The sequence below is a fragment of the Barbus barbus genome (genome assembly GCF_936440315.1).
Source record: "Barbus barbus genome assembly, chromosome: 12".
Classification (NCBI taxonomy): Eukaryota; Metazoa; Chordata; class Actinopteri; order Cypriniformes; family Cyprinidae; genus Barbus; species Barbus barbus.
The window spans coordinates 8,444,976-8,463,876 of NC_136740.1; the positions used below are offsets into that span (position 1 = coordinate 8,444,976).

The 18,901-nt window shown below is 40.2% G+C and overlaps 1 protein-coding gene across 1 annotated transcript in view; it reads left to right on the forward strand.

Moving 5' to 3' along the window:
* Positions 1 to 263: 263 nt before the first annotated feature.
* Positions 264 to 18,901, forward strand: part of LOC306877488 (triple functional domain protein-like) — a gene marked incomplete at its 5' end in the record, with an annotated part of 158,405 nt that continues 139,767 nt past the window's right edge. Inside the window, 2 exons of the mRNA XM_079429257.1 lie at positions 264 to 330; positions 13,402 to 13,452. Of these exons, the coding sequence (XP_079285383.1) occupies positions 264 to 330; positions 13,402 to 13,452 (118 nt within the window). The remainder of the gene's footprint in view (positions 331 to 13,401; positions 13,453 to 18,901) is intronic.

The window sequence follows — 18,901 nt, forward strand, 5'->3', positions numbered from 1 at the left end:
TTGAAGAAGACCTCCCCTCTCCCTCCCTTCATCCTTCTCCTCCTCTATACCAGCTGAAACTCAGGAGCGCCGCCGATCGGTACCGACACCTCCAGCGAGCTACAGCCAAGATGGAGGGTCCGCGCTCAGCGCGCACAGAAACCAATCCCAGCTTTGCTTTCCAATGAAGAGGATTTATTCCCGATCAGTCACTTGATCTCGGAAAATCGACACTGATCAGTTTGTTTGGGGAGTTTTGTTGAGGGAGAATCACTGATCCGAGGATGAGTTCAGGGGAGGGAGAGGACACATCTAAGGAGGCGGCCGACATAGCGGCGTTTTTTAAATCCGGTAAGTGGAGAAGAAGAGAGGGGCGCGCGGTTCGGTGTTTATTGTGATGATGAACCCGCTGATCCTGATCCTGGTTCACGTCAATGATGCGTGATCGAACTGATAGGACCATAGATCCGAACATGTTTTCTTTTTTCCCCTCTGAGATGTTGATGATGGTTACTGTGAATCTGCAGACGTGATTTTATGGCAGGTTAAGATATATAGGCCAATGACTTTGAATGCTTTTGCATGACATAATTTATTTGGAATATGACGTTGCATTTGAATGTGCGCAAGCATAGTCATGAAACAGGTCAGAACCCAGACCAGCAGCTTTTTCTGAAAACCTGATGTCATACGTCATTGTTTATAAGCGTGATGTTTGAGTTCACAGTGAGGTGACGTCATAAAGCTAGGCAGCTCTGGATTTTTTAACAGTGCTGCCATGTCAGTGGTGTCATGCATCACCAGCCCACTGCGTTCATTCACATCAATACACATTAATGCACCACTTTGGCAATCTACTGGTTGGGTTGTTGCAGTCAGCTGTTGCTGTGATTTGTTTCAGCTGTCTCTGCAGTACCAGGTGCATCCAAGAAGGCACTCTGTAATGGGCCACGGACGCCCTGAGTGACAGCAGGAGTGTCACAATATCACCATTTCTGTTTTCTTTCTGCTTCAGCCAGTGCTGATGCATATGCTTTGAGTAACGTTGCATGTTGTTCATTCAAGTTTATTGTGAGCAGTAATGAAGCATGCGTGGGGAAGAAGGTAGAGGAAATTAATTACCTCATATATGAAAATATTGCTAGAAAAAAAGAGCGTTAAAATTTGACTAATTCAGGATATATTCAGTAATCTGAACTCAGCAGCTAGCCTTTGGAAGATCATTTGTGAGGGGAAAGGTTAGTTTAAAGTTACATGAAATCAGGTTACAAGTTTGAATAATACTTATTTGGGCCTCATTTGAAATTTGGTCAGATTAGACTAAAGCGAAAAATGATTTTAAAATAGTATAAATAATTTCTACTGAATATTCTTGTGTCACTCTTGTTTGTTTTAAGTAGAGGTTGACTGAAAACAGCTTTTTTGATAATTGCTCGATAAGAGTAACTGATATAATCTAAAATGTCTGACAGTTTTCAAAATATTCATAGTGAATTAGTGATGGATGGTATGGGCAAAAATATGGGTAATTTATGCAATTATATATATATATATATATTAGGTTAAAAACAGTTGACTTCAAATAATAATACATATAAAATTCAGATTTAATTAACTATGTAAAGATGAATTTCAAGTAGCAGTTACTGTCCTAAGCTTAAGTCACGTTTCAACATACATGAGGAGTCAATGATTGTTTTTATTTCACCTCCAGAGGCTGTATGGTCATTTTTTTTACCAGTATAGAATACTTCCAAATGTTGTTATATATATGCCATTGCCAATTAATAGCCAAAAACAATAATAAAACAGTTATAGTCTTGGATGAGGTCCAAACCAATATACTGTATAACAAATTTGGTGTAGGTGGTTGCCCCTTTTTGTGTCAGTTTGTTGAAATGAACACAGCATTGGCTCCTAATAAGTTGATTAACATGCTTGCAGTGCAGTGTTTGGTGAAATTATTCATGTAATTAAAGCAAATCTGATGTTTGTTAACTTAAACAGCATGCAAGTTGCTGGTTTGCTCGTGTTATGTTATGATCTGAATGTCAAGAAACAAGGTGTCATAAGTGTAATATTCACACTTCCCGTTAGAGCGAAATCTTACAGGTCTATTTTAAAGCACTGCAGCATCCTAGGGCAGTGTTTCAGAACGAAGGGTTCTCTCTCTGACTCCTCCGGTCGGTCTGTTAATTGCCCCCCGCCTGCTCAACACTCAAGTTTTGGCACCGGCAAGCTTTCACTCTGGCTGTCTTTGCGTTAAACACATTTTGTGTTTCCAGAACATTGGATGTCTCATCAGTGCCCTACTCAGTAACTGAGCATTGAGTGCAGTCTCTCTGGGGCAAGACGCCCACCTAAAGAGCTTTTGTTCGGTTTTGAGGACTGTAGCAGATCTTGCACACCAACCTTGGCCTGCATTCTGAACTACCTTTTGATGATGAGAAAATGGCTCAGTGTTTGCTAGAACCAGCACGGAATAGTGATGGTGGTCTGTTCAGGCAGCTAGAGGCATCCTTAAGTGGAGTGTGTGCACAGAATATTTTTAGAATATTTGTGGCACTGGTTTATCTTGCTTTTTATGGAAAAACAAGACAAACTGAATGAGTGCAATCCAGTAAAAGTAAGAAATAATATGTAAGTATATGACTCTTTGCATCAAAAAACTATTAATTTAATGGCTTTGCCGTAACAATAAATGCTAACACATTAAAATAGTACTATACACTAAATTGGAACATTAAACTTTATGCATTATGTAATCTGTTCCATCATATCTGTCCACCAAGGTCTAAAAGGCTTGACAACCTTTGAAGACCCCGATCCAGATGATTTCTCTCTGTATTATTATATTATCAGTAATAAATCAGTAACAGCCGTATTGTTACTAAATAATTCATGTTCCCATTATTCATGTTCTTTATCATGTTTCTTATCAGTTTGTTGATATTGACATACTCAAGACTTATCTAATGTGAATTTAGAAATATACGCAAGTATGCGTAACTCAACAAACTTATGCATTCTGAAATATGTCAGGCTGCATTTCATAATACTCTGGAAAACTAGAAATATTTTGATTGGAAATACATTTATAAATTAAGATCTGCTACAGATGTACACATTCTCATGGCAATTGTATCTATTTCCATCAGTGTGTATACCATGCAACTTGAGAGGGTACATAAATAGCAAGTATTGCGTTAGATTGTGAACCATCATCTGTCTTGAAGACAGCTCTTTATACATGACAACACCACTTATTCACACACTTGTGGGATGATTGAGGTTGTCATGACATATTCAGCCCACTTCACAATGTGGCGGAACAGCTGAAGGCTGGATCACACAAAACCTGAGTCTATCAGCAGTAAACCACTTCCACAGAAAATGTTCCCGTCTGAGCTGAGTTACTCTTTTCAACCCTTTGCTTGTAATTGGTGCGGCCAAACCTCCTTTGAAGTCTGTTGCGATATAGAGCGAGAAATTGCAACTTCTAAATCCTCGATTCTCTGTTGTGGTGGCTCTGTGCCTTTTTATGCAAAACGTCTCAAGGGGTTGTTGCACCAACTTTCCAAATTTGTAATCATGTAACTGTCTGTTTTTAAAATGAAGGATTCAAATGAGGTGTGAAGAGCCATTGTGGCCTCATTTTGGAAAGCGAAGGACGTTGTTAAGTTAATGGATGCCAAACCTTAAGATATTGTTTCACTTCCTCTGATACTGAAGTGACTTTTTGATTTGATGAAATGATTGCCAAATGAAAGCTATAGTTTTCTCAATAATTGTGCCATTTACCAAATGCAGCCTAATGAAATTGCTCATTTCCTGTACTGGCAGTGTTTGACTTGAAGAGATCTGTCATTGCTAAAATCATTCTCAACTTACGTTTTTTTATGTGTAATTAGAGGTTAGCTAAAAGTAAAGGGAGGATTGTGGCTTGGGATATTTCCTAACATTGCCTCACTTTGATCAACTATAAAACATAATTACATTGTAAAGAAACATGCTATTTGAGACAATTACACATCTGACTATCACATGAAATGAGAAATGAGATCAAATCTTCCTCTTGTATAGTCACTTTATGTTGGATTGTGGGTAGTGCTAATGCTATGGATTGTAGCTGCTTGTCTAAAGTAATCACTCCCCTATAAATTTACTCAAAAGGTATAAGATCATTTAAAGCCAAAGTGTGTGATTTCTGTGCCACTTGTGTCACCAGGCAAAATTGTAAAAATTATTGTTTTCAAGTAAGTTTCCAGAGAACTTCCCTCATCTACCAGTGGTTGGAAAAACAGATAGTTCACTTCTGCCCCAAAGGCACACTACTGGCTCAGTCAATAGCGGATTAACAGAATGCTTTCCCATGTCAAAATTTCATACTTTTCAGTCACGTGATTGGCAGGGAGACTTGAAGGGAAAAACATCCTTAGGGCCTGTTCACACAGAAAAACGTTTTTGCATCTAAAACACGAGACGCCGTGTTGCCATCAAATACCATGCCATGCCAACTTGCTACTGTAAACAAAAGCTTGCAATGTGTGCCCCACCTCCGGGGTCTTCTGATTGGTCCACTGTTTTGACATTGATCAGCGGCACTGCATTTAAAAGTTGAATTTTTTTTTACTTGCCATGGCATCTTAAAAACGCTCGTGTGAGACACTGCAAAAGACAGCGGTCATACACATACATCTAGCATGTTTACATAGAAAAACAATGGAAAGGTAGCACATTGTCATTGTCTTAAAGCATTAAGCTACATTTTATAATAGTTTTCTATGGAGAACACTTGTCGTGCAATTTAACGCATTGTGTTCATATTCTGGGCACATTTGCTTGTCAGACTGCATTATCAGTAATGTGTATACCTAATTTGGTCTTTTAAAATCACTGTGGTAATATATTAGTGGCCTACCTAGTACATACCTGGTAGAAATAGTTGGTGGGAAGCAAAGGAAAGCCTTGTATTGCACTCCAGGTGTGCATTCCTATAAGAGTGTGGCATCACACGAAAATGATGAATACCCAAGTATCTTGAACCAGAGCCCAGAGTCCAATTTATTTAAACTGAATTGCAAGCTTGTTTACGGTAGCCCGTGAGGTTGAGCATAGCCATTATGGCTTGTGAAGTATGGCATTGTGTAATATAATGATGCCCTGAATGAGCAAACATTATCTGACCCTACTCAACGCTAGAGCTGTAATGTGGTCGCTGTAGATGTAGAACTGATTCGACTATAGGACAATAACTTTTAAGATAAAGAGAAGCAAGGCATCAAATAGCAGTAAGCTTAGCTATTGGGTACCATTCATGTAATCATCCTTTGCAAAAATGCACTGTTACAATACCATGGTATCAGAGGGTAAAACCATAGTACTGAATGGTTATCATTCTCATATTATGGTATTTACTTGGTACTTCAAAGAATACAATCATGTTATTGTCCAAAGTTGTAAACGAAGGGTTAAAATCCTTTTCATTTGCTCTTCGTGTCAGTGTTTCAGTCAGCTGCGATAGAATGTAAATGCAGAATAGACAATGCTGATATGTCATCTTCTATAATTGGAAGAAGATTATTTCAGTTTACATCTCTCTCTCCATCTCTTGAAGAGGTTTAGAGTACATTGTTTTTACAATGAAGAACAGATGTTTGAGGGGAGGATGTTATGGATGTGTTTATCTCAATGTTGGATTTTGAATGAAGGCAGATGAAGCCAATGGGCTGCCCAGGAGAGGAAGTGATGCACACAGATGCTAAACAGTTTCCTGATTTCTTTCAAAAGTCAATCAAACACTTGTGCTGTGTGGGCCAGTGAAAATATTCAGTTAACCTGTAATGAAGATTAGATAAAGACTGTATGTTGTTTGAAAAAATTGAGTTGTCATCTAACAGAGCAAAAAAAAAAGTAGATATAATTGCCAGATATAACTATATTATTATGTTATTGTAACTATATGAATGTGACGCAGACGCAGAGGCAGAGTTTGAATCCATATGCGGACGTTTAATAGAGGCTTTAGAGCAAACAGAAACACAATAGCAAAGGGGTCAAAACCAGGTAATCAGTCCAGAGAGGCAAACTAACAAGAAGGGCAAACCAGAGTCGAAGTCGAGAAGCAGCAATAGATCCAATCAAGAGAACAGTCCAGCAGGCAACCAAATCAGAAGGGCAATCCGTATACTCGTAAATCTAGAAACAGGCAAAATGGCAACAGGAAATCCAACAGAATAATTAGAGAACGCTCAGTAAGGCAGGATAAACTGGCAATACTTCGCGGTGAGTGAGCACATGGTCTGAGCTTAAATACAGCCAAACAGGAAGTGGGTGAAGAAGCAGCAGAGGGAGGGAGGCAGTCAGTATTCGGGAGAGGGCTCCCTCTGCTGGCTTGGCGTTACAGAATCCCTCCCCCTAGGAGCGACTCCCGGAGCTCGACGTGGTCTTCCCCGCGGCCTGGGTGCAGGTCGGTCGGGTCTGGCTCGATGGAACTCCTCTACGAGGGATGGGTCCAGGATGTCACGGGCGGCTACCCATGATCTCTCCTCAGGGCCATACCCCTCCCAGTCCACCAGGTACTGGAGCTGACCCCCTCGACGTCGCGAGTCCAGCAACTCATTCACCAGATAAGCGGGGTTCCCGTTAATATCTAGTGGTGGTGGCGGTTCTGGGGCCTCCTGGCCGGGGTCAGCCTCCGGGTGGACCGGTTTCAGGAGGGACACATGAAAGGAAGGAGATATACGATAATTAGCAGGAAGCTCCAACCGATAGGTCACCTCATTAATCTGTTTCAGAATTTTAAAAGGGCCTACATACCTTGGCGAGAGCTTCCTGCTGGGCAGCCGCATCTTGATGTCCCTCGTGGAGAGCCAGACCCGTTGTCCAGGTTGGTAGTGAGGGTGCGGACGGCGTCGTCGGTTGGCTTGAAGCTCTTGATGTCTTACAGCCCGTTGGAGTCGCACATGAGCGCTGTCCCACACCCTCTCACTACGTTGGATCCAATCATCCACTGCAGGAACCGCTGACGGCTCACCAGACCACGGGAACAGAGGAGGCTGAAACCCCAGGACGCACTGAAAGGGGGTGAGACCCGTAGAGGAGTGAGTAAGGGAATTCTGGGCATATTCGGCCCAAGGAAGGAACTCGGACCACCTGTGTTGCTCCCGACTACAGTATGTCCGCAGGTAGCGACCTATTTCTTGGTTTAATCGTTCCACCTGTCCGTTGGCTTGGGGATGGTATCCTGAGGTGAGACTAACATTTATATCAAGATGTTTACAGAATGCTCTCCATACCTGAGACGTGAATTGGGTGCCTCGATCACTCACAATGTCTTCTGGGAGGCCGTATACCCGGAAAACGTGATTAAACAGAGTAAGGGCGGTCTCCATTGCGGTAGGTAATCCTTTCAGGGGAATTAAGCGGCAGGATTTGGAGAATCGATCAATGATGGTGAGGATTGTGGTAAAATCATTGGAGGGAGGCAAATCTGTTATGAAATCAATGGATAGGTGGGACCAAGGACGCTGAGGAATGGGTAATGGCTGGAGTAAGCCAGAGGGTAATTCCTTGGGAGTCTTAGATTGCGCACAAGCATGACAGGATTTGACGTACCTGGTTACTTCTTGACCCATTGTTGGCCACCAGAATGAATTTTGGATGAGTTTGAGGGTTCTTGATATACCGGGGTGTCCAGAGCTCAGTGAGGCATGGGCCCATTGCAAGACGCGTTGTCGTAGTGCTTGAGGTACATAATGCTTTCCAGGAGGACAGTTGGGAGGTGATGGTTCATTTTGCTGTTCTTGTTGGATCTCTTCCATAAGATCCCACGAAATTGGTGCTAATATGGCAGTAGGAGGGAGAATAGGTTCTGTGGTTTCTGAATTTTTTGTAGGATCATGTCATCTGGAAAGAGCATCAGCCTTGCTGTTCTTGCTGCCAGGTCGGTATGTTACTGTGAACTGGAACCGGGTAAAGAAGAGGGCCCAACGGGCCTGCCGTGGATTCAATCGTTTGGCACCCTTGATGTATTCCAAATTTTTATGGTCTGTGATTACTTGGAACGGATGGTAGGCACCCTCCAGCCAGTGTCGCCACTCCTCTATGGCGGCCTTCATGGAGAGTAATTCCTTGTTACCCACATCATAATTGCGTTCTGCACTGGTGAGTTTGCGAGAGAAGAAAGCACATGGGTAAAGTTTGCTGGGTTGGCCGTGTCGCTGAGAGAGTACAGCTCCTATGCCGCAGTCGGAAGCATCTACTTCAAGAATGAACGGTAGACTGGGATCGGGATGCTTTAAGATAGGGGCTGTAGTAAACCTTTCCTTTAATGACGTGAATGCTTGGTTAGCCTCAACGGTCCATGTTAGCTTCTTGGGTTTACCTTTCAGGATGGCAGTTAAAGGAGCTGCGACGGTACTGTAACCACTGTAACCTTCTGTAAAAGTTGGCGAATCCCAGGAATCTTTGTAACTCTTTTATGGTAGTGGGCTGGGGCCATTCTGTCACTGCTTGAACCTTGGTGGTATCCATTTTCACCCCCTGATGACTTACTTGGTAACCGAGGAAGGAAGTCTGGTTTACGTGAAACTCACATTTCTCTGCTTTCACGTACAGTTGATGTTTCAACAATCGGGAGAGGACAGTTCTGACATGGTGAACATGGTCTGTTTCATTCTTGGAGTATATGAGGATATCATCAATGTAGGCAATGACATACTGGTTGAGGAGGTCCTTGAAAATCTCGTTGATAAAAGATTGGAACACCGCTGGGGCATTAGCTAACCCATAGGGCATTACCTGGTATTCATAGTGCCCCCTGGTGGTGATGAAAGCTGTCTTCCACTCATCGCCCTCCTTTATTCTGATGAGGTTATAAGCACTTCTCAAATCCAGCTTGGTGTAGATTTTTGCTTCTCGTAGTTGTTCAAGGGCGGATGGCACCAGAGGGAGTGGGTAACGGAATTTCACAGTTACATTGTTAAGGCCCCGGTAATCAATACAAGGACGTAACCCTCCATCTTTCTTTTGGACGAAGAAGAAACCTGCTGCAGCTGGGGATGTGGAAGGGCGGATGAACCCGGAGTCAAGTGCTTCCTTGATATACTCGTCCATAGCCTGATCTTCGTTCTGGGAAAGAGGATAAACATTACTCTTAGGGGGCATTGCATTTGGTAAAAGATCAATGACGCAGTCCCAGGGGCGATGAGGGGGTAGTTGTGTTGCCTTAGTCTTACTAAAGACTTCTGAGAGGTCGTGGTAACAAGGGGGAATGTTTACAGTTTTAGTGCTCTCTGGACTCTCGATACTGGTAGTGAAGCATAGTTTGGGTTGATTGGGGAAGCAGGTATGGAGGCAGAATTCAGACCAGCGTGTTAGCTCACCCGTTTTCCAAGAGATGTTGGGGTCATGAGTCGATAGCCATGGGAATCCCAGGATGATCTCGTGATGTGGTGAGTGAACAACGTAGAAGGTGATGGATTCTTGATGCATTAGTCCGACTTGGAGAGTGAGAGTTTGGGTGCAATGGGTGATTCCTTCACCGATGAGAGCGTTGTCGATGGCTTTGATTTTTATTGGAGGAATGCATGGTTGAATAGGAATGTCGAACTTCTTTACAATGTCCTGGTGTATGACATTCAATGACGCTCCGGAGTCAACCATCGCTGTCAATGCAAGAGACAGAGTATCATTCTTCAAAGTGACAGGAAGGGTGAGAATGCGGTTATTGAGTTTGAAGAAATGATTGATATTTACCCGTGGCTGGGGTTGAGTCTTTTGTGGGCATCCGGTACTGCGATGCCCTGGTTCCCCGCAGTAAAAGCACAGATGTTGATTACGACGTCGTTCACGTTCTTCCACTGACAATCGTGATCGGCTTAACTGCATGGGTTCTTCCTGTGGTGTTGTGAGCATAGCTGTAGTGGTGGATGAATGACGTGCAGCGTTCTTGTCAACCTTGCGCTTGGGTGCTTGTCGCATTAGGTTATCAATTTTAATGGCGAGAGACACAAACTCAGAAAATGAAGAATCCTCTCTGCGGCAGGTTAGTTCGGTCTGGAGTTCGGGATGCAGACTGTTGTAAAACATGGCCTTGAGTGAAACGTCATTCCACCCACTCTGAGCGGCAAGCGTTCTGAATTCGGCGGCGAATTCGGCAGCGGTGCGGTGGCCTTGTCGAAGGTTAATAATTTGTGTCGAAATATCCCTGCCTCCTGCGGGATATTCGAATACTTCACGAATCATTTCAACAAAACAATCAATAGAATGTCGAATACGTAGATCAGAATCCCACACCGCTGAGGCCCAATCAAGAGCTTTGCCAGTTAATAGCGTCATAAGGAAAGCACACTTCTTCTCCTCTGTGTTGAATTTATCTTTTTGATGATCAAAATATAATTTAACTTGTCTCACGAACCCTTTGCAAGCATCAGCAGAACCATCAAACTTCTCTGGAAGAGCGAAGCTTACCGTAGACGGAGTAGGAGAAGGGAGTGCTCGTATATATTGGGTAGATGTTCGTTGACTGATTGAAGTTTAGTAAGTTGCTCTTGGTAGCTCTTTAACATCTCGCTTTGAATAGAGCTTGCAGAAGGCAGCTTGCAGATTGGCAACTTCCGCTGGATTCATGGGAGGCGAAGTATTCTGTGATGCAGACGCAGAGGCAGAGTTTGAATCCATATGCGGACGTTTAATAGAGGCTTTAGAGCAAACAGAAACACAATAGCAAAGGGGTCAAAACCAGGTAATCAGTCCAGAGAGGCAAACTAACAAGAAGGGCAAACCAGAGTCGAAGTCGAGAAGCAGCAATAGATCCAATCAAGAGAACAGTCCAGCAGGCAACCAAATCAGAAGGGCAATCCGTATACTCGTAAATCTAGAAACAGGCAAAATGGCAACAGGAAATCCAACAGAATAATTAGAGAACGCTCAGTAAGGCAGGATAAACTGGCAATACTTCGCGGTGAGTGAGCACATGGTCTGAGCTTAAATACAGCCAAACAGGAAGTGGGTGAAGAAGCAGCAGAGGGAGGGAGGCAGTCAGTATTCGGGAGAGGGCTCCCTCTGCTGGCCTGGCGTTACAATGAATTAACAGGAAAAGTAAATATTTCCCTCCGTGTTTACACATGTTTATAATTTGTATCATCAATTTTGATTTTCTATTGTGAGAACTCACGTCACTCATGTCATTTCAAATCTGATATTCTTTCATCCATAGAACATAAAAGGAGCTGAACAAAACTACCATAAAAATATTCTATACAATTCTTATAGACTTGTAACGCTTGCACATGCGAACGTGTCACACGAAGATGCAAAGATTTGTGTCCCACAGACCACAGGGTAAATTAGCCAATTAAATGAAAAAATTCTCATTTTTGAGTTCACTGTTCATTTTATATCAAATTAATTGATGCCTTAAAAATGTGCTGTGTAACATTGTGTGTGTGTTTGGAAAAGCTACTGCTGCAGGTGCATTCACCTAAAAACCTGTTGAGGTAAATCATTCATTCCTGCCTTGGGGTCTTTCCTCTTGATAAGAGACCACTGGGCCTTGCCACTGCCATATAACCCTTATCTGATCAAGTGCTTGTACATTTTCCAGCAGATGCTCCCAGATCAGCACTGACACTTGCCATGTAATATTGAGGTTAGGGTAAAGGCCAAGAGTTCTGATCCAGTGTCAGTGAGGAAGGGCGTCGAGTGACTGAGGTCTTATCAGTGAGCGTCAGTCCTCAGTGTGTAATAAGGGAGGATTTTGGCTTAGCTGTATTGGGGGTCGACTCTTTAAAATCAGATCGTATCACACAATCTCAGCGGGATGCTCAATAGGCCAGAGAGCATTCTAAAAGCAAGCCACAGGCTGAAGCACACAGATGCTGGAGTGTTTTATCTGGAAAACACTTGCAATGGTTAAACCCCATTTATTGGTGAATGCTTAACTTCACTTCAAGTGTTCAAGCAAAACTAATTATCAGCTTATTTACAAAATGCCAATAAAACCAACAGGTTAGAGATTGATAGGATGATAACAGGATTGAAATGCAGAGTTTAAGTTAGCCTGAAGTTCTGCCAAGACCACTATCGTCAAAAGTTTGGATTGGCGGTATGGTTCTGTTCTGGGCAAGAACTCCCTGCTCATCCATGCAGCCTAGCATGGATGAGAGCAGGGAGAGCAGCGATTACCCCCCAGGGTAAACAGAACAGAACCAACAAAGTATTGCAGATTTGTTAAAGTTCAGTAATTTTATGTACACGTTTTTGAATTTGTCTGATTCAAAAGAGAATCAGAAGGCTGGATCCTGACTGACAGAGGAGGAGTTGGGGATGGAGGAGGGTAATTAGCTATTGAGCAATGTGAAAACTGCTGATAATACTGACGACCTTATATATGGATGCTTAGATAGGTGTCGTATTCCTATAGGTAGATGGGGATCAGCTGAGAGTCAGCTGATGCGAGCTTGACTAACGTGACCTGCCAGAACTAACGCTACGCTTGATGTGTCAAGGTGTCTTTTGAAAATCTGGTGTTATCATACGGATCTCTGTAAATTTGTCAGACAGGATGGAGTGTTTTCAATGCAGACAAAATAATACAAGAACTACATATACAATTTGTCAAATTGCTACTTTTTCATGCTTACACTGTTTTTCCTCCACCAAAAATTGTAACTTCTTGAAAAACGATGTCATTGTTTGGTAAAGTGATGTAACAAAGAGCAATATGGTGGAATGCGATGGGGACACAGGAAATCTATAAATGATTACCAATTAAAATAAAATTCCAGTAAATAATAACAAAACATGTTTGTTTGGAACATTTTAATTGGAATATGCTGTATTTCTTAATGAACTGGTAGTTTTTTGAAGTTTAGAAGTTATTTCTTTAGGACCTGGCAAAAGTTTTATCTTTAAAAAAAAAAAAATCTAATTAATTATTTCAAATCTACCCTTATTTTAAATTGAATCTGATAATCTTATGTTTATAGATTGTTTAATGTTTTAGTCATGATGAGGAAATGACAATATACTGCATAACAAAAATATCTTGGTGATCCTTGCTATCTTGAAAGCACCCACTGTGATGTGGATGCAGATACTTGTACTGTACATGAATTTATATTTCAGATAGTTTCAGTCAGATTATTCAAATCAAAATAGATTTAACGCAAACTTTGAGTGTTAAATTTAGCTATGCTTTATGGTTTTCTAACTTCTGATCCTTACTCTTCCTTACTTATTTATGTGATGTGAATCGTTCTTTAGTTCTGAGTTAGGCCATACTGTATGTTTCATGATGTAAAATGCTCAAACTTCACTTCAAAGTGTCAGGAAACCCCTTCATCTCTAAGAATTGATTAAGGGTGTACAGTACTTTATCTAACCCCTATCTCTCTCTGGCATTCTCTGTATTTTCAGAATGTTCTCTTCCAAAATGTGAACCCAAGCTTGAGTTACCCAGTCACCCAGGTAAGACACTGTTATTGCTGACGTTTATTTGGTTGAGCTACGTTAATATTTTTGCACAGTGCGCAAATTAGTCTCCTTTTAGCTATTAGCATTGGTTCAGTTTTTTTTTTTTTTAGGTGTTTAATGTAATTCATGTGGCATTTATATTAGGCTGCTGCACATAATTGTTTGGTTTCAGTTTTGGTTTAATTAGTTTTAATGTCTTGAAATCCAGGTTCAAGAATATGGAATACCATCTGTGAGGTTGTTTCGGTTAGCATTTCTACTGAGCTGATTGCCCATTTGGCTTTTGGCTGGTTTAATCCATTGATTCATCTAAATGCTTTTATTTAGTTTCATTAGGTCATGCTTTATTGGATTCCTGCAGGGTGACACTAGTTTTTACTCTTGCATTTTAGATTTAGTATAAATGCAACTGAACTGAGTCTGATTTGTTGATGATATCATGATGATGATGGGTTATTACGCTATATACTGATGATTGCGTTTATTTGTCAAGTCTGAAAAAGGTTAATCACTTTCCAGGAAATCAGACCTTTATACAGTATATGGGAAATAGTTTTTTTTTTTTTTTTTTAATCAGACAGTTGGGAGGTTCTAGTGCGTATTTTGAAAGTAACTATACTTGACCCAGTTATGTCTAATATTAGTTGAACATTTGCTTGTCCCAAGATAATATCTTCCGCAGTCAACCGACACAGTTAATATCTGGTTCTTTAGATTTGCTTAGATTTGTTACAGTATTTGTTTTATTTAGCCTGCACCCTGAAAAAAACTACTTTTGGCTAGTTTAATCAAATCCAGTGTATGTAGTAAAAAAACTAAATAGAAAAATTATAATATTTAAGAATAAATTGCTGAGCTTTCTTGAGCAATGCTGTTTATCTCATTGTTGCCCAAGGTGCACAGAACATTTCTGTGAGTGGCAATGATCTAAATCAGTTCAATAAGCATGTCTAAAAATAAATGGGGTGCACGACATTTGTTTGTTTCTCACGTTCGTCCCCTACGGCACCTTTCATATGACACCTTGCTTGTTATTTATTTCAAGCTGTGTCTTTCATAATCAGCTCCCTAATGACTACTGAACCTCAAAACTACAGTAATAACATGACAGAAATAAGAACAAATTAAATATGGCCAAGCCTTCAAGAATTTTGTTTCTAATTACATCGCAATAACATAAACTCATAATGACAAATGAGAAAACATTTTTTAACCCAAATTCTAGCAAATAAAGTTTTAGGCAAGTGAGCTCTGCCCTGTTCCCAGCAGTGGTTTACTCTTTCTCTAATTGGAGACTGAAATGTATTAGACCCATGCCGAGATGTGCCGGAATCTAGTACGTTCTCAGGTCCGGAGGGAGTCACTCGCACAATGGACATCTCCAGAGGAGGTCTTTATGCTGTCTTCCAAAGTCCTCGACATGCTCATCACCCCCAATCAGTCCCACCATAGCTACTGGCCAGTAGAGTAAACATGAAGGCTCCAAAGATTCTTTAGTACCCAACACCTTAAAGCACCTCTTTCAGACAGATGGACACACAAATACGCATCCAAACACTTTGGTGGGCTTCTGTCCAACCTTGCTTTCAAGCAGGGTTAGGTCCTATACAATGAGGTGTTGATGTTTTAAAATAACTTTGTAGTTCACTTAGTTTAACATATAAAGCAATATAGTATAAAGGGTGGTTAACACAAAATACTTTTGCAGTTATCTGAGGTTTGACCTTTTCTGAATGGCCAAATGCACAGAAAGCAAGGTGCTTGCCATTTGTACAAGGGCAATTGTCAATTAAGGCTAAAATGTGCAGGTTTCTGTGTTAATCTGATCGCAAGATGTGCATTAAAGGGCTGGAAGTATAAAGAACTAGAACTGACCAGCACACTTGGTCACACCGGCTACGGACATCATCTTCTCAACAGCATTTATAAATAGCTGACCTAGTCCAAGTGGACTATTTTCCAGGTTTCCTGTGAAATAGGGCTTGCATATAACCAATGGCTAGCAAAATAAGGATTTATTGCACCACACAGTTTTTAGTTCTTTTTTCTTTTTTTCTTTTAAAACCAAACTCTTTAAGTGGTGTCCAAACATGACAGAATTGAAAGAGCTGTCACATTTGGAAAGGAACAGAAGGGAATGCATTAACAGGTTATGAAACAGATAAGATCATGGGAATTACTAGAGTCTAAATAAGATAAAAAACACTGGGGTCTTCAGTTCGTGCTTCCTCCATGGAAGGTTTTGGTGAGAAGAGGAGAGTCCATGGTAGGGGGTCGACCGATATGTGTTTTTCAGGGCTGATGCCGATACCGATTATTACAGACCAAGTAGACCAATAACCAATATTTTTAACCGATATATACTGTATGTCTGGTGTAAAAATTTAAATTAATGTCAAAATTAAGAATAACAAGGGCTCTGACTTGGTTGCACTTCTTACTCTTGTCTTCCTCCATGCATCCTTCTACAATAAGGGTAATATAAAGTGAGAGTTAAAAGTGGGGCCACTGTATGCTTCATGATTAAGCCTGTGAATACTAAATAATAAAGCTAAACAGCTTGGGGAAATGTAAGTATTTGGCTTCAATAATTTACATGTTAGAAATGTATGTGTAATAGCATAACCTCTCATAATTCTTCATTAATTATTTTCTGTTGACTAAATCATAACCTACAAGAGGTGACTATTCAATTCATCATCTAATGCACATCAACCGATTAACTTAAAAAGTGCAATGTATATAATAAGTGTAAATAATTTAATTGTCTTCATTGTAGAAGTTGCGAAGAAGACCGCAACTATTTAAATGAAACTATAACACTAATAGACTGTTATAGGCTCACTTGGTTCAATAGCCTATTGAAATGTCACAGTTTCTGTCATCCTAATCTTGGTTTATGTGACAGTATCTTAATCTTGGCTTATGTGACAGTAATTTCCATTAGTTTTAATTTACAGTACAGTGCAAATGAAGGCATAAAACATTAATTTCATTTACCTTTTAATCAAATGAGAGTTAAACTCTATTTTTTGGCAAACAAATGGGTTTACTATTAAAATTAAAACATGGAAGAAATAGCATATTGTGTGATAATTTTTTAAACAAAAGTTCTAATAATTGTAGTAGTATTAGTAGATAAACCAAACTTTATTTTGACGGGTTGCCATGAGGACTTCTTAAGTTTCTGTAGCCTATTTATGATATGACGATCGTTTTACGATCAAATGCTCATGAAGTAACTCTCAGAGCAGTTCTGGGGATGTTGTTCATGTATTTATGTCCTCATTTAGTGAGACGGCAGATGCGGAAAACACCGCGAGCATCGCACACTTCAGTGTGTGTGTGTGTGTGTCAAAACCGCGCGTCTGTGCCATTCACATATACAGAGACACGCAGAACATGCAGAATTCATATTTAAATAGGCTTTTTGCGGCTTAATGTTTACAGATAGTCGATATCGTGAGTTGATCTAAGTGTACTGACCTACTTTTGATTAATTCATCCAAACTTTGACAAATTCCGTGACTCCGCGTTATACAGTAAAATGAAAAGGACCGATACCGATAACCATAAAAATGCTTAATAACGGTGCCGATAGTCGTCCAGGCCGATAATCGGTTCGACCCCTAGTCCATGGTACTTAAAAGTTTAATCAGTACACAGTTCTGAGGTTCCTAGAGTAGAGTATTTAGAGAAAGGATAATATATTGTGTTTAACAATATCAAAATCTCACTATATGATAATATTGCAATATGAAGTCCATGATACAATATTTATTGCAATATATAAAAAAAGGCAAATGAAGAATTGAAGAAAAAAATTATAATTTTACATTTGAAAAATTATTCTATCTAATGCACTTTGAGAGTTCAAAATTAAGAGCTCCAACCCATGTTCTTAACTATGAAGACAGAAATTACAATACTTCTTTCTTAATTTCTACACTTGAAAGAGATATTTTGAATTTGGACTACATTTAAACCACTAGCTGTCAGCACTTTTAACCCAGTTATTTTTTTTAGAAAAAAATGAAATGAAAAATGAAAAGTCCAGCTTCAGTGAAAACAGGCTTACAAAAACGTGTCTCACTACAAATCTAGTGAAATATTTTAATCATCTGGCGTGAAAAATAAAGCATAACTGGTGGCCGTTGCGTTCCCAAACCTGCCCTAAACTCACAGCACATGCAATAAACAAGTTCACTGCATTCACTCTGAACAGAGCTGCTCTGAGGTGCTGAAAACACAGCTTCACGAGCGTATCACCTGAACAATGTGCTCGCTTCGCTTTGAATCGCACAGCGGTAACAGACTTGATGAAGGGATTAAGCCATATTGTGCTTTAGGTTTTAGTTCGTTTGACCGATACTGTGCCAAAGCATAATGATCCAAAACACAACTTTAAATACCTTTTATGTTAGAATAAGAACTTTAAATATATTTTTAAAAAACTACACTTTTTGCCCAGTGTTGTGTCGATTTGTGCTACCATCAGATTTTGCTACCTCCCTTTAAGAAAGTAGGTAGTACAGTTCAACAACGAAAAATGCTTCCTGCCAAAATATGGTTACTAATGTCTACGCCTACCTCAAACCTAAACCCACCCTTACAGTAATGCAAATCCAGTAAGTATGTGTTGTTCAGGGTTGTGGCTAGAAAGTATACAGCTATGGCTGGAAACCTACAATAAATACATTTTTCTACCTATTAGATTGTGTTTTAATAACGTCTACCCCAACCCTAAATCTACCCTTTACAGTGATGCAAATCCAGTAATTATGGTTGCTAAGTGTGAGAAAAAAGACGCTATATTGATGTGCGCATGTGCAGTAAACCATGGTAGGAAAATCTGACAGGATAAAATGTCAGGAGACCTGAAGACCTATCGTTTCATATAATCATGTGACCACAACAATATCAAGACAGTTTTGCTATTGCGATATCACAATATTGATAATATCGTTACAAGTGATGTTACATTTTATCTATATTGTCTTGTCTAGTTTTTATTTTCTAGTCAGAATGAGAAGCTTTCACTTGGGCAACATATGCATTAAATTTCACGTTTATGTGTAATTGATTTTACTATGTTTAAGGATGCCAAGTGGAAAAAATATGCCTGATTTTCACACTGTTTACAGTAGTAGAATTCAAAGTCAAAGTTTGTGGCTTCCTGGGAGGAGTTGGGATATAGTATACCTCTGAACGGGTGTTCACATGGGCAGTGACAATACGGCACATCATTCATTTTTATAAGAACTGGTGATTTCCTTTGACTATGGCAGTGAGTAGTCTCAGCTTTATACAAATAAGCAGTGATATAATTGTTGAACAACGTTTAAGACAGACCAAATTATATAATCCAATTGAGCATCAGTTGAGCCTCACCATAACAAGTCAAATTAAACCAAACAATCACTAAACAGGTTGCTTCCAAGTC